This window comes from Erpetoichthys calabaricus, chromosome 2, assembly GCF_900747795.2.
Source record: "Erpetoichthys calabaricus chromosome 2, fErpCal1.3, whole genome shotgun sequence".
In the NCBI taxonomy this organism is placed as follows: domain Eukaryota; kingdom Metazoa; phylum Chordata; class Cladistia; order Polypteriformes; family Polypteridae; genus Erpetoichthys; species Erpetoichthys calabaricus.
The window spans coordinates 109370378-109387690 of NC_041395.2; the positions used below are offsets into that span (position 1 = coordinate 109370378).

Consider the following 17313-nt stretch of genomic DNA (forward strand, 5'->3'; position numbering starts at 1 on the left):
CATGCTTGAGTGTACTCGTTGTTATACAGCATCATCCATTTTCAGTTTTAATAATTTTTGGAAAAAAGACCAGGGTTTAGAAAAGCTACAATAAATGTCCAGATTATTTAAGGATCAAGTTCATTAAAAAGGCATGTTAGCTGACCTTGAGCACTCACTATAAAATTACTGTGACTAATACATTCACTTTAAAAAAATAAATCAAAAACAAGAACTTGTTAATAATCAATCACAATAAGCATTAAAATAGAAATGACACTTACGTAATTACAATCTGCGTGGAAAGGAAACACAAATGAAAAGGTGGGAATGTTCTCCTCTCAGTAATTGCATTGCATGTTCTTGTTGTAGATGAATGAGGCATCGCAAATTGGAAAACTGTAAAAGAAGCTGAGGCAGAAAATACTCATACTAACCAATTGTATTGCTTTTGGTACAAATTTAATTTAATTCAGTTTTAAATATCTGCACATTGAATGCAAACCACAATGAACAGCTGCACATCTATACAGGATCTTAAAATAGCTCATAATTTATTTTAAAAAAGGGTGTATAAAGGAAGTCGGCAAGTTTTTTTATCTACAAATTACATGAGCATTTGTTTCATTACACACATTACCAAAATGATAGTTTTGTTGTTTTTCTCTGCAGTTACTTTCATTAATTTTTTTTTTTGTTTCACTGAGGCATGCCTTTACCATTTTTATTTTTAAGTGCACCGGGTTAACACAAGATTGGAGTGTTCAGTAACAGTCAGCTAAAAATAAATACAATTTCATTGGATGTAAAAACAGAGAGTAAATGTGCACGCTGTGTGTTTCTATATCTTAACTTTTGACAGTTTGGCATCAGTTTTATTACTAACGTTTCAAAAAGAACATCAGTACCCAAGCAGAAGATAACATTCTGGGATGATTTAATTTAGTATCTTTATGTAACACAGAATTCTATTTTTTTTTCTAGAAAATCTACAACCAAAAACAGGAAAATATATATATGTATATATAAAATAATATATTTTTGCCTTATGGCTTAATTAAAAAAAGCTTTATTGAAGTCTTTTCAGTGAATGCTACACAGTACAGTCTTGCAACAAAAAACAGCCAGTGCATAACACACAAGTGGATGCTCTTCCAGTCACTCGGAAGAAGAAGAAGAAGAAGAAGATGAATTGTTGGCAGAGCGTAAAGGTGCTATTGTTCACTGTAAAGTATTAAAAAATAAAAATCAGGCTTGGGGTGTACACAGTTCAGGCGTTAGTTTTTTCCCATTTTGGAAATCAATTCATCACAAATTTTTGTCAGCTCTTCTATCTCCTTATTCTGGAAAAAAAGAGAAAAGACTTGTTTAAACAATCTGGAAACTGCATGGCTACTGAAACACTGAGACTTGAACTCCTAGAATATTTGGGTATTGATACTACTAGATGTGTCCTATTCAGAAGACATTTTAAATTAGATATTTTGAAATTGTATGTCAAAGTCTCTTACTCAGTTTTCTGCCTCATTTCCATTTTTGTCCTTTTGGGGCAATAGATCATGTAGAATATTGGAACTGCAGGTCTACACTGTTCTTAATGTTGTATACCTATGATGGGGTGCAATTATAGCTATGAGATACTTACATACTTTGTTAAGAGCAGAGCATATTGAAATAAACACGTTTGGAGACCTCCAAAGAAATGTAGCCTGGGGGCACTATAATGTTCTTAATGTGGGCTTGGAGAATCATTAGGAAGTTACACAACAGGCGTTAAGGTAGCGGAGGGATGCAACCTAGTTGAATGGAATGGCTGGGAGAGGAGTCATAAAAACAAGCCAGAGATCATAATTAGAGGGTGTCCAAATCAAATCGCACCAAGAGCCATAATCAAAAACAAAGGCAATAAGCCAGGACCTGTAAATTCATAAAGGGAAATAAACAAAGCAAACCCACACGATAATCATTTAGAAACCATTACACTTGGATAATTATGGTTTCATCGCTTGATTCCATTTATATTGTCACAGAGATGATGTGGTAATGCATATCACCTGGGGCTGCTCTCCGTGGCAACCACTTACGCAAAGGGTGAGAACTGGAAGTAAACAAAACTAATGATGAATCATTGGAAAATTACTAATATGACATCACAAAGAAAATATACGAATCAATAAGAATCATGACAATAGGATTTAATTTTATTAATACCAGGGGGCTTTGCCCCCCTGCTCACTTCGCTCGCCAACCCCTGTGTTTGGTTATTTGGATATACAATTTAAAATTTTTTTTTCTTTGGAATTGTTTCAATTTCATTATTTGCACTTTTACTTTAAAGCTTTATTAAAAACAATATTTTTTGGAGACACATTGTGACAACGCAACGTATAACCCCCCTTGAGTGAATATTGTTTCTGTTTCTTTAATAAATAATCCAAGTTTTTCTAATGTTTGTCCCTGTAATTTATTGATTGTCATAGCAAAAGCTATTCTCACGGTAAACTGTAAACATTTTAATACAAATGGCATATCACGATCTCCTTTGGTATGTAATGTTATTCACGGAATATATACCTTCCTTTTTGCCTGTTAAAATTTGCATCGCTTCTCTGTAATCATCAATATACACCTGACCAAATTGTGTATTCTTTGAAATTTAACTTGTCGTTGCTTAAACTGTACCGGGACCACAGATTCTCATAGCGTATGGTCCATTATTGTGTAAATCCACGTTTTGTGCATTGATTGATGTGAATGCGAAAGGACTTTGTTGTCTACTCTTTTTTTCTGACCTCGATTTGTCCTGCTATTTTTTCAATTACACCTGGTTCTGATGATTAATCACCTTTTGTTTGCGGTAATCTTTTCTTTGATACTGTAGCGACAGACATGATAAAGTGTCACAAAATTTTTACTTGAACAGTCACCGACTTCGTAACCCCAAACGCAACTTTCTAGCACCCTCTCCAATCAATACCCCGCTATCAGTCTTCCGTGCTGTACTCCGCCCTCCCTCAATCGGACCTAACAGTCACTTAAAACCAAAAAGCCCTCAGCCTGGCTGGAACGCTACAATACTTTCTAATTTTACTGCTTTCATATTCTGTACCTTTCTCTGCATGAGTATCGCGCCATCGTTTGTTTGAGTCTGTCGAATTCCACTGCTTTCATAACCTCTTATCTGCCTTTTTTTCTCTCCAATGCCTTTGGGTCTCTTTTCTCCGTATTGTCCTTATACGCTTTATATGTGCTGAGAGCACAGGATATGTGTGTACTACGTGCTTTTACACCACTGAGTTTTTTTTGATGGGTGAGCTCTTACATGATATCTTTTGTAAGTAGGGCGTGTCTTGCAAGAATTTCATGTTCCACGTCCCCACGAGACGGCCCAGGGACAATCTCTTAGCACCAAGTCTCACGTTTACGGTTCCTGAGAGACGCACCGTGGCAAGTCTCTGTCGTCTTGCAGGTCTTTTAAATGTCTTCCAAGAAGATTACGTATCATAGCCTTGCTTGCTTTTGCTTTCCAGGTTTTTTTTTTTTTTATAATAGAGAGATGTCCCTTTAAAAACCTGTGCACTTCGTAATGAAAGATTTTTCAATTAAAATTAACCATAACCCTATCCTTAACTCTAGACTTTGTATACAACTACTTAAAGGAAAACAGAAAGATGTGGGATTTTTTTTTTTTTTTAAATATCTGCATTTTTTGAGAGCCATTCTCCTGGTTTCTTATTAGCTAAAGACAGCGGCTGTTAGCCCTGACCATCAAGATCAGATCCCCCCCGCAACCCAAGCATCGCTGACTTTTATTTTGTTTAATATTCACGCTTTCTTACCTTTTTCAGTGTTAATTGTTTTTACCAATTTGTATTGGAGTTGATTGTTTTTTGTGGAATTTAATGAATTCTCAGTAATGATCTTCTTTTAATTTAATATCCTTGTAATATAGTTTTTCCCGTGTTGTAATGGTTTAATATTGCTTCATTGTTTTCCTACTTATGCCTTTAGATGTGGAGCCCAGGGTGCAGTGCCCCCTAGTTATGCAGATGAGCTGCTGTTTGGGTGGTCACCTGAGGATACTTTATTTAAGAACACCCTTTGCTGGGGCATTGCATCTCACCCCTTTGTCTTTGGTTCCCTTTTTTAGAGTTGGTCTGATAGTTTTAAGCAAAGTTTTTGTTTTTGTTAAGTTTCTCTTATAAGAGAATTCTTGTTTGGTTAATAAGTTGAGCATTTCTTTCCTGCTTTTTGGATTAGGTTAAGTTTAGATTAAATTTTTTGATCATTGTCTCATTGTAGATTTAGCATGGACTCTAATTTAATTGTTAAAGTGTGTTACGTGCAGGAAGTTTTTTTTTAACAGAATTTATTGTATCCTTCCTTCATCACTTAATTTTGAGCTTCAGAAACAATTTCAATTATTTTTAAGTATTTTTCTTTGTTCAAATTTCTTATGTATAAAGTGTTGTATGTGTTTGGTCAATTTGTTAATATACTGTATTTGCTATGGTGGAATAGTACTTCAGTAGTAATTTAATTTAATAAAGTAACTTTTAAAAAACGTAATACGTGTGTTAAGGTTTTGAGGGACTCACTGTACATTTGCTTCCACCTTTCACTAGCTGGATGCTATCATTTCTTTTTCAAGCATATCTTCTGTAGTATAGACAGAACAAAAGAAATGCATGTAAATTGTCCTAATACAGCATTGGGCTAACACCAGTCATCAGAACATCTTCTCTCAGTATCTGGATATGTACTGATATCCTTGTGATATTCCATCATCTGCTGTTTTGGTGTTATCTAAGGTGCCACTGTAATCTCTCCATTGATTGCTAAATCAAGCCCCATATAGTTTTATAGTTTGCCAACAAGGACTAAAACTGAGAGTAATGGAGTGGAAATATTAAATGAGCAAGCAAAAAGACTGATACCCAGGGCCTGTCCTATATTTTGGCAAAACCTATAGAAAACCAAAAATCAAACACAAAATCAAAAAAGTTCTCTGTAACATTATTAAAGAGTACAAACAACTACCATACAGGAATTGTTTAGAGTTATCTGGATACTCGGATGAAGTGTTTGTCATTAACTTTACACCTCTGAGCCCAGATGTTAACAACTGCAAACTTCCTGGTTGATTGCCTAGCAACATGGAAACAAAAAGTCCACAAAATAGTAGTGTACATGAAACTAAGATGTTGCCGGAAATGACACAGAAACTTCATAGCAATCTTAGCTAGTAAACAATAACAGAATTGAATTCTGGGACCTCATAAATTTGTTTAAATAGCTAGATTGTAGCGGGGCTACATAATAGTATATTCTATGTTTGTGCTGAGTGCGTTTTGTTTTCATCGTCCCCTTTACTGTCCGTTATGTGTGCATCAGTGAATGTTGTCCCCGTAACTGCAGAGGGGAAGGATGATGGAAAGAGACCGCAGCCCCGAGACGGAAATCACCTGTTTACACACCAGATACATCCGGGACATTTATATTTAAAAAAGAGAAGCGAAGGCGAAAGGAGGAGGCGAGTCGAGTGAGAGAGAGAGAGAGAGAGAGAGAGAGGAAACGAAAAGAAAACAAGACAATTCAACCATCCATCTACAAACTCATCAGTGCTATTTATTACTTTATTCCATTGCCTGCTTTTTCAACTACTGGTCCTACATCACGACAGCCAGAGTCGAGAAACCCCGGAGTTCGAATTCATTCCAACCATTGCCAGGACTTTTACGGTAATGTTGTTTTGTTGTCAGGAGGAAGCACAATATCACTACAGCCAGTTTCAATACCGCCGGACTTTATTTAAGGACACATTTTTCACCACATTTTCAACTGCTGTGTTTATCCAATCCATGTTTGTATTTGTGTTATGTGCTTTTGTTTATTGTTTAGGGGCAAGGGAGGGTTTAATGTAAATATTTGTATTCTTATATATAGTAATTAGTCACTGGTGTTTTTGGGATAAGTGGTGGTTTGTGCGCACATATATATTATTGAATATTTGTCTGTCTTTTCATTTTCCAATATATATCAGTGTTATATTTTACATATCTGTTTACTGTTTTCTGATTATTTCGTCGTGTCGAGAAAAAATAAGACAACTTGTAAGGAGTACGGCTGGAGCAAGAAACTTCAGGTAATCCAAGGAATAAGTCTTGGTAGTGTAGTGGCCAGTCTGGGTAAGGGGTCGGCCGGTACAAGATGATATAAATAATTTGTACAAAAATGTACTAAAACTAATAATGAATACCAATTATAACAAGCACTGTGCCATGATATTTGGCTTATACCAGTTTTCATACTCTTTAAGCCATTGAGCACTGTTATTCTGGAACATTTCACTAGAATCACAATCGATAAGCTCCATCATGGAATGAATGTAATCAGTATGAATTACCTGGCATTTATTTTAATTTGTTTTTCCCTGTAAAGGAATCAGGGGGCTTAAAGATGGTAAGAAAGTTTACTCCACACTATAACAGAGCCTCCAGAACGTGAAACAAGTGTTCAGGCCCTTTGACTTGTTTTGGTGTGCAGCATGCATTTGTCTGTCGGCTTGTTGAGAATAAGATGAAGGATCGATTACTTTTTCTACTTATCAGTAGACTCATCCTTGATTTCAGCCTGGTCATAATATCTCTTTGAAATTTGATAGATTACTCTTAATGAAACTTCCAGCTCCTCCTTTAGATTTACATTTGCAGTCAGATGATCCTAAGCTGTGTATACTGTATGTTTTCCCTGCCTCTCAAATATATACATGGACATCATAGTCGAGAAGTCTGCACATTTATCTAATTGTGCACTGCCTGGTTGCTGATGATGTGTTTCTCTCCACCTTTCATGATCACATCACTTTAAGCACTGTTCATTGTGAGTCTTCATTGTGTTAAGCAGTCCTCATTTGTAAAGCTCCTGTGCTCCTAAAATTGGTCCCCTCTCTCAAAGCCATTGAGATCCCTGCTTTAAGTCATTGTAGCCAAACTAATGAACACCTGGGTCTGCCCAAATTTTTATGCAAGACCCTAAATATGAAGGAATGTTAGCTGCCTCATTATTTAATGACCATTTAGAAGTTTTTGCTTTCAAACAAATATTTTATTCCTTATACGTGAAGACTGTTACAAGAAGAGGTCCAGATGATTTTATTAAAGTGTCGTGTTAATCTATAGCTGTCCTGTACTCTTCATATACCTTTCCTTAATATTGTTTCAGAATCAGCAAATAACTAAATAGCAATCCTGTTCAAACATCATTTAGGTTCAGCATACTTTCTCTGTAGTTGTAGTCCAGTCCTAGTAATGCAATATTTGCAGAAAACGTGGAACACAAATGAAGGCTGAGTTACACACATTAAACAAGAATTATTTGGTCTATAAAAGTGTGCTGTGCTTATTATAGCCGTTTGGACCCCACATGTTACCTTTTGCTCCAGTGTTCGTTCTAGAGAGTCAACTCGCATCTGCTCCTTCCTCAGACTGGCCTGGTAGGCGGCTTGTTCCTGCTTGCTTTTGGCACGAACTTGGGCAATTTCGGCATTGGCTCTGAAAAACAATGAGATTGTTGTTAATTATAATATCACTAACAAAGGATGCAAAGAGCATAGTTAGAGACATTAAAATTCAACGGGGGCGGCACGGTGGCGCAGTGGGTAGCGCTGCTGAGTTGCAGTTGGGAGACCTGGGGCTTCCCGGGTCCTCCCTGCGTGGAGTTTGCATGTTCTCCCCGTGTCTGCGTGGGTTTCCTCCGGGCGCTCCGGTTTCCTCCCACAGTCCAAAGACATGCAGGTTAGGTGGATTGGCGATTCTAAATTGGCCCTAGTGTGTGCTTGGTGTGTGGGTGTGTTTGTGTGTGTTCTGCGGTGGGTTGGCACCCTGCCCGGGATTGGTTCCTGCCTTGTGCCCTGTGTTGGCTGGGATTGGCTCCAGCAGACCCCCGTGACCCTGTGTTCGGATTCAGCGGGTTGGAAAATGGATGGATGGATGGAAAATTCAACAGATATCCTCCTCTTGAAGAAATTCTGGAATATGAATGTAGTTTAATTCAGGATGTTGTTGAATTTTCACATTAAACATCCCCTTTGTTCGCTAAATGCATTGCCAAGACAATTTTAGGAAAAGAACAAGGTAGAACATCGATTATCCAAACATTGATCTTATGAAATGCCAATTATCAGAAACTACTACCACACAAAAAAAAAAAATCAATTACAGCATCTACGCTTATAGATGCATGGAGAATAACTAATGAATAATAAATCAGTGAAGTTTTGTTTTAAACAGGTTTGTTAAGTTGCCCCAAAACCACATTCAATTCTACAAATGTGAAATGAGAAAAAAAAATACTAAAATGATTTTTGAGGGGTTTTAAAGTTTGTTTAAAGGGTCATTTTACTTCCTGGTCCTACAATTCCACCTTCCTTGTGGCTCCACATACTCTTGTCTGACACAGGCACTACTTGCTTGCATAATCATGCCACTCGTATGGCCTCTGCACTCACTTTCCCCAACTCTGTAAGATTATCCAAGACAGGCTTCTTCTACTGCGGTGGGTTGGCACCCTGCCCAGGATTGGTTCCTGCCTTGTGCCCTGTGTTGGCTGGGATTGGCTCCAGCAGACCCCCGTGACCCTGTAGTTAGGAATATAGCGGGTAGGAAAATGGATGGATGGATGGGCTTCTTCTAGAGACTGCCCACTGGCCATGCACATGGGAGTTAAATGCTGCAGAATAGATGAAAACTGCATATGGTGATGGTTAGAAACTGCCGTGGCATGGTGTGAGTGACAGACAGTGTAGTTCTACAGAGGTACAGCTATTTAAGGGGATGAGAGACCTCACTGAGAAAAAAGAGAACCTTGTATGGTTCAATGAAAACAATCAAGATTACATACAGTATTTTAAAACAAAAGTCTGACTTAGCATAAACCTCCATAATTTAGGATGTTCATATGAAATGTGATGATTTACTTAATGAGGTAGTAGTACATAAAAAACAAGAACAGTCGCATCATATATTTGAAATATTAAAATGTGTTAAGATGTGCGCTTCAATTTAAATGAATAAAGTCTAAATATTCACTATTGTAGATAGTCTTTTTCATGCTCTAACAGATGTCTATGGAGAGTTAGACCCTTAGTAAAGAATTAAAATTAAAATAACATCATATTTGTAATCAGTGACCTTGAAATTGTATAACATAATATGTTTGAAATTTACAATTTGTAACCTTCCTGGAATGGCTGGGACATCTGGTAAAGAAATCAATATCAAATATCTTTATATATAATATGCTACCGTGGCTGTCCTTTTGTCTGTCCAGGATTTTAAATTGCCTGTAGCTCACAAAACTTTTGACCTATTGACCTGAAATTTGGTACACATATACTACGTGACGTCTAATATCCGCTTTCAGGGTGATGATTGACCTCCAAGATTATTCCTCTTTTTATTTTATTTCATTGTAGAATCAACCAGCAGGGTGGCCATGCAGCGCATGCGTATGGGCTCCGTTCTCATCCCTACCACCTTTGCCATCACTTCCCCTACCTCTTCATATCTTAAATCATTCTTGAGGCAGATTGAAGACTTAAGTGCCAGCTTAAGTGAAAAATTAAAGAAAACGTACTAAGTAATTGCAACACAAACACTGACTTAATCACTTTTAACACAAAAAGATGCAGATGATTGAAGAGAAGGTGCGGGCTGCTAAGGTGGAGAAAAGAAGAGCTGCTCAGGAAGCAGCAAGCGCATCAACCTCTGAGCAAACGAATGCTAAACAGAGACAGAGAAAGAGGATGAAAACTAGGAATGCTCAAGTCAAGTGTATTCACTGCACGTTATCGTGCCGTGCTCTGTTACTGGTATTATTATATTCATGTTTAGCAAACTTGAAATAGCTTAATGCAACACTCAACATGCCTATATTACTGATCCCATTTTTTGACATTTTGTGGACAGGAGTAACGGCTGATGTGGTGTGCACAATTTCAAACATTTCTTATCATTTTTGTTGAAGACACTATTGGTCTACTCTTTAACGAAATGTGTTTCATTTCCTGCAAAAAATATGGCCCACAAATGGCCTAAAATTATTTTTTTCCAGGTCAAGAGGTACCAAAAATAGAGGGAAACCCCAGAAAGCTTGACATCTTGCCTAAACATGCGAGGCGAGCCAAATGGTATATCATACTATATGTGGGGATTTTCTTGTACAGATGAGTCACAAAGTGATTTCAAAACATTCATGAGTAATTTATACGAACACGAAATTTCTCAAGATTCATTATACTCTTATTTTGGGACAATTTCTTGTGTTTTCTTATTTCTGTTTATGTAAAAAGTGTGATTTATAGATAAAACCATGTAAAATATCTAGGCAAGTTCAAACCAAATATAATACAGTATATTGTTTCTTGAAACTATTCTGAATATCATTTACAAACTATTTCCTAAATACTATAATAATACTATAATAATAATTCATAGTTCAAAGTAAAGCTGTAATGACCTTGTGCTAAATAAATTGTAGACCTAATTACACTTTGTATCGTGTAAAGGGAGATGTTTTTAGATATTTCTCTTCAAAGAAAACATAGATTTGTTATGCACATTATAATCTTATATAATGCTATACAACATCATACACCACTGGCAAATGACTGGTCACAGAAGTCATAACTAATATTGATATGGTAGTGCCCATGAAATCAGCACACAAAATGGTACCACTCATTTAAAAAAACTGAAAATCAATGTGATGAGTAGGTGGCGTCACCAACATGACGTTAAATATGAATAAAATATAATAATAATATGTGGTAATCCAAAGAAAAGTTCCTTAGGTAGATCCCAAACAAGTTCTTAGTAGTGCTCTCCTCCGAAGACTCAGCACATGTAAAGTAAATGTCTGGCTAGAACCTATGAGTGGTCTCTGGGACGTTTTCCCTTCTAATGTACCAAGCAGTACATTATTGGACATTGGTGTTGAGAGCCCAAATCTTTTTATCTTCTATTCATTGTATGTGAATTTCCCCTTGGGGATTATCTGTCTATCTATTTTCACCATTTATCTCTACAGGAGGGGGGAGGATGCAGGCCAAGGAGCAATGGACTAGAAAAGAAAGATCTTAGAAGAGAAAATGGAAGATTGGTTGAACCCTACAATAGGCCAGAAGAGCATGCCTGTGATACTGGGCCAGGCATTTGTTTAATCATTGTATATAGACTAACATACCTCAGAGTAAGATTGCAAGAAGATACTCTCAGGCAAAAGTCCTGCATTACGAGCCACCCCTGCTGACCTAACTGATGTTTTGAAGAAATTGTTCTTTTCTCATCAGTGATGTCCTTTACAGAAGTCCCTGTCATATGCACCCTATACCTCGAATAGAAATGTATGTGAGTTCTTGAGCTGTTGGCAACTTCATTAAAGGAATAAAATGTGCTCCTTTGGAGAAAATGTCCAAATTGCATATTATTTTATCTAAGGTCATTATTGGTGACCAGAAATATCAGGAGATTAATTCACTTATCCTCAGTAGTCTTGGATGTCTTGCTAATAGAGAGAGCCATGTCCCCAAACAACAACTTCAACCCTACAAGATTCAGAAATGTGCTGCAGTTATTCAAGGAGTGATGCAGCCTTTCATATTGACTGTTTATAGCCCCCTGAAATATAGTGTGTCCTTTACTGAGGAACTCTCAGGCTTAGTATCAGTAATAATAACTCATTACAATAGGTTTCTAATTGTAGGAGATTTCAAATTTTATATGGATATTCAGTGCGACCTTAAAGCGGTAGAATTTATTTACTTGTTTACCAATAGAGATATGCCAGTCTAACATTGTAGATCATTTGAGCAAACTCCTAAAAACCCACTTTTTAATTTTTATTTTTTTTTTGCTATGTTTTAGTTGATTACCCTTGATAAACTAGGTATGCATAGAATTATCATACTCTCCAACGGGCTTGCAGTCTTTTGGCCTGAAATCTTTGCAGACAAGTTTGTTTTCATTTTTTCTGTCTACCTTACCGTTCTGACCTTATCATTGGACTCTCATTTAGAGACCTTTAGAGATTTTAAAGAAGTTTTGCATTCTATATATTCATTATGATTCTTATTTAATTTAAATATGTTCTACTTTGAATGTAGCTACTTCCTTGACATCTTGTAAAGCACTTTATGCTACCTTCTTTGTATGAAAATGTGCTACAGAAATAATGGTTGTATTTGTTTTTGTTTCACCCTAGGGTGCAGTTTCCTGGTATCCGCAAATCTCTTTGATAGGATGGCCTCAAACCCTATTTTAAACATGTTGACCTGAAATTTAAAGAATTAGTTCATCCAGGATTTCTTAAAATTGGGATAATAACAAAAAGACTAAGATTCTCAAACACCTCTTGAACTTCTGAGATCCAAGAAAATATCTGGTATCACTTCCTGGTTAATGCTGTGACTGAGATAGTAACTGTCCTGCAATTCATAATGAACAGGATTATGGGGTGGTGGCACTAAAGACTTTACTAAACTCTTGATATTCAGGTTGTAAAGTCCCAACAGAGCAAAAAGGCAATGTGAGGAGAGGGTGAAATGTTAAGCATACAGAATACAGGCAACTGGAACTCCAACTCTCTGGATAGATTATGTATTGTAGTTATTCCCTAACTTTTGAATTACCAACAATAGATTGGGCTCTATATTTTAATTTTATTAGGATTATCTGGGTCTTCAAACAGGGTCAAAGTTGGGCACTAATGCAGTTTTTGGCAGCTTCCCAATCTTTTAAGGTTTGCACATCTGTGAAGTGTCTAATTTAAACTGGGACCATTCAAAGTATTAATTGAATGGATTTTACTGAATGTGCCCACCTAGATACTCAATATCAGGAACTCCTACAATGAACTCAGAGGCCCTCCATAATATATCATCTCCTTTCTTTTAAACTGATGGACATCTTTTTACCACCTCCACAGGAGTGGAATTGTCTTGGTGATTTTACTACGAGTGGCTTGGTAGATTGTCTTTGTCTTTTGTACTCTGCAAACCAAGTACCTTCAAATCCAAATTGAGGACTCCCCAAGAAAGCTACTGGGAGTTACCATTACTCACCATCTTGTCTTTCATATCCTTGGAAAGCCATTCCCTAAACACAGATATTAATGCAGGTTCATTCCAACCTTCATCAGCTCTCCAAAAGAAAAAATATTGTCCCCAATGTATTTTTCTGCTTTGTGTTTAATAATCTAATGCCACCAATCAAAAATGGTTTTAACTTCTTGTAGGAGTTCCTCTAGATTTTCATAAATATACTGATTGGAATCATGAAGGGCAAATGCTTATTTAGGTAACTTCCCTACCAAAAGGGAAAAAATGAAAGCTACATATTTTAGGACTTAGTCATTTACGTGTTAAGCTGCTCATCAAACATTTAACTCAATAACAGACATATACACTTTTCATTTTATTCCTGGTATTTATCCGTAGCTAATTACTTACTTCTCCAATTTTTCTTCTGCATGTATTTTGAGAGCATGATATCTCTGTTCTTCTTTCTTAACTCGTGTAAGATACTCTTGTGCACATTTCTTCAATATATCTTCATTCTGCCAGATGAAAAAGTAGGAAAACAAAATGGTAAATTTGCTACTGTAATGTTGCAAGATTGAGTAATTATAACATTAAGTTTCATCCATCCATTCATTGTCCAACCCACTATATCCTAACTACAGGGTCACGGGGGTCTGCTGGAGCCAATCCCAGCCAACACAGGGCGCAAGGCAGGAACAAATCCCAGGCAGGGCGCCAGCCCACCGCAGGACCATTAAGTTTCAATTTTTTGTATATAAAGTAAATAATCCCCTCCACCCCTGCAAGAGGCACTCTCTTAGAGCACTTTTAGCCACAGTCTCATTCCACCATAGTGTGCTAAGAAGCGCCTCTGGGGGTCTTTTCTGCCCACTGCTATCAGACAATTCAATGCTTCCTCTCAATGTACTCTTTATGCTCATTTTGAAATATCTGCACAATACACATTTATTTTTATTTACACATTTATCAGTTGATTGATTGGGTGTTGTATTATTTGGCCTGTGAGTCTATATCCTTGTTTTTCTGTTGCTGTATGTCTTCATGAGATTAACAACATTTATCTAATCTAATCTAATCTAAAATAATCTCAAACCAGATGGTTGACTGTATTCACAAATTTACGTTGAAACTAACATTAGTCACATAATTTATCTGAAATGTAACTCTTCTCATCCTTAAGTTTAGTTAAGGAAATGTTTGTCATAGACATTTGCCTGGTTGGATTAGAACATATTTTTTTGTTTCTGCAATGAAACACTGTACTACTGAAAGTCCAAATGTTCCGATTCTCCATCCTCACTGAAAATATAACATCAGCAAATAAACTGCTTCATCACTGAATTCAGCTGAAAAAGCACAATGAGTGGTTTTAGCCTTGAAGCCGTAAACATCACACTACATGCATAAATTGGAAATTTTTAGTCCTACTGTAACAAGTGCCCCTTGGGAAATCAGCTCACAGATAATTAAGGTGCAAATTCAAAAATTATGTTTTTTTCTTTACTCAGCATTTTCTTGAAGAAAACTACACATTTTTCATATACCCTGTTCAATATCTGTATTAGGGAGGCACGGTGGCGCAGTGGGTAGCGCTGCTGCCTTGCAGTTGGGCGACCTGGGGACCTGGGTTCGCTTCCCGGGTCCTCCCTGCATGGAGTTTGCATGTTCTCCCCGTGTCTGCGTGGGTTTCCTCCGGGCACTCCGGTTTCTTCCCACAGTCCAAAGACATAAAGGTTAGGTGGATTGGCGATTCTAAATTGGCCCTAGTGTGTGCTTGGTGTGTGGGTGTATTTGTGTGTGTCCTGCAGTGGGTTGGCACCCTGCCCGGGATTGGTTCCTGCCTTGTGCCCTGTGTTGGCTGGGATTGGCTCCAGCAGACCCCCGTGCCCCTGTGTTCGGATTCAGCGGGTTGGATAATGGATGGATGGATATCTGTATTATGCACAATAGTCACATAATACATGCTATAAGTTCAGTTTAAAATTTTTTTAACATTTTGATAAAATAACAATCTTTACTCAAAAAAAGTCTCAACCAAGTAATTAAACATAAGAGCTGCAGGGTATAAAAAATTCACCCAACAGTCCACTGATAAACCAGAATTGTACATCTTTAGGATGTGGTTGGAAACCAGTTGACAAAGAGATACCTACACATTCATGACGAATACTTACAAATTCCACATAGTCACCAGGCAATGATTTGAACCCACATATCTATAGCTATGGAGAAACAATGCCATCCACTATGCCACCATGCTGGCCAGCTGAAAAAAAAACCTCTTATCACATATACTAGATATGGACAATGTCAAAGATAAATTCAAAAGATGCGTCCAGGATGGAGGAGAAGCCTTTATCCTTAACATGTGTGGAGCCGTGAAGAAGAAGGAGGCAATAACTGAATTACTGCTTTTGATTTCACTTCTTAAATACACAGTTAATTATACAAGTACATGATTAGTGAATAGTTTCCAATTTTCTTGTAGGTTACTGATAAACAGGACCTTGAAGTCTGGATGTTTTCTGTTCTCTGCAGTGCCTTGCTGCCACAGCTAGTTTTTATCAGTTTTAACCTTGTACTTGGCAGCACTGCTGAAAGCTACGCAAGAGCAGATCACAGATCAAAAGGCTTCACCTCATGTTTGCTAGTGATAAAATGATAATTGACAACAGCATTGCCACTTCATACCGAGCATTATCAATGACTATGATATTTGCCTGTTCTTCTTCTGTCTGTGTGGACTTTTCTTCAGTTACTTCCTTTGGTTTTCCTTTCAATGTTCCCAAAATATGTTTTTCGGTGACTCAGTGATGACTGGCATTTGCTCTAGGGCTAGTCTCAGCCATACCCACAGTGCCCTAGGGGCAGACGCTAACCCAAACTCTTCCTCCTGATCTGAATTAATTGCATTTTATATTAGCCCAGACCTTTCATTTGGTAATGCTGCAGATCATTGGAGGGCATTGCGATAACATTTTTGTCAATCCAACAAGTTTAAAATCACTTTAGACGGTGACTGGATCTTATTTGGATGACTTTATCACTTTACTTGATTCCAAAAACTTGCAAAAGTGAGTGCAAAATGGTAAATATCAACAGAAATAAACCCCAGAATGTTCCCACCTCCATGTGAATGTATTTAGCTATGTGTTTCATGTTAGCAGCACAATGGTTTTGTTTGAAGGTAAGAAAGAGAATTAGAAAATTGTATAGTATAAGTACAGTATATTACAATTCAAATGGTCTCTTTAAAAGCAGAATAGAAATAACCAAACAATTACCACAGTCAAAAATATTTTTACATGTTATTTATGTCTTCATATAAGATACCTTTCGAAAGTCGTCTAAAACTTGTTTCATCTTTTCATATCTTCTAAAAAGTTCAGCAAGAGACTTCTCCACAGAGTTAAGATCTGACAAGGCTTGCTCTTTTTCCAAAATTAACTGTTGGATGGTGTGATGAGAAAATGATTTTTCTTGCTGCTCATTTTCTGTTAAACAAACACAGGTAATGTCATTCCAATTTTTCTTAGATTTTTCAGACACTTTCTTTAAACAGAAATTGCCACAAAACAGCAAAAGTGCACAATATTGGTAAATTCCACAGAATGACAGACCTTCAAAAATATGTTTACCCCAGACAGCCCAAAAATATATTACTAACATATCAATAAATTGCACATAAAGAGATTATTTCATCATTGATACACATGAGTACACCCTTAGCTTGGGGTCCGTAGATGTCCTACTGTGAAGAATCCTTCTCCAAGTACAATACTAATTTTTTATGACAAATGTAAACAAGTAATAATACCTTCATATCACAAGACATTCATCATTGTTATGACTTGCTATCCGGCAAATCCTTCCCTATCTACTCAACCACTAATTTATAATGCAGAAGCAATGGAAATTAAGGTACAGTAGGAGTGCAAGAACTATGATAACATAACTCCATCTGGTGGAATAAAGTTAAATTTACAACAGATTTCAAAATTATTCTTCTTATTCATAAACCTGTAAACACATTAGTCCCTGTTCAACTTGCTGAATGTAATGTTTGTACACTAGAGTGTGCTGTCATACACTGTAATTTCAATGAGGTAGGTCGGCCCATAGCTCTATGGGCTTTCAAATGATCTGACAGCAGCTTTGATGTATAATGTTTTCTTCATTTTTTTCACAGCCCATGCAACAAATCAGCACTGCAAAAAGCTGTATCATTACAGTTT

At 36.9% G+C, this 17313-nt stretch overlaps 1 protein-coding gene across 14 annotated transcripts in view; it reads right to left on the reverse strand.

Moving 5' to 3' along the window:
* Positions 1–419: 419 nt before the first annotated feature.
* The window catches only part of LOC114645325 (uncharacterized), a 239951-nt gene continuing 223057 nt past the window's right edge, over positions 420–17313 (reverse strand). For 12 of the 14 annotated variants that reach the window (XM_051922686.1, XM_051922684.1, XM_051922685.1 and 9 more), the window contains 4 exons: positions 16412–16572; positions 13487–13593; positions 7412–7532; positions 420–1322 (listed from right to left, as the gene is read on the reverse strand). In XM_051922686.1, the coding sequence (XP_051778646.1) occupies positions 1257–1322; positions 7412–7532; positions 13487–13593; positions 16412–16572 (455 nt within the window). In that variant the 3' untranslated portion in view covers positions 420–1256. Of the gene's footprint in view, positions 1323–7411; positions 7533–13486; positions 13594–16411; positions 16573–17313 lie in introns of those variants that run through there. The other 2 variants (XR_007934090.1, XR_007934089.1) reach the window with 2 other exon arrangements.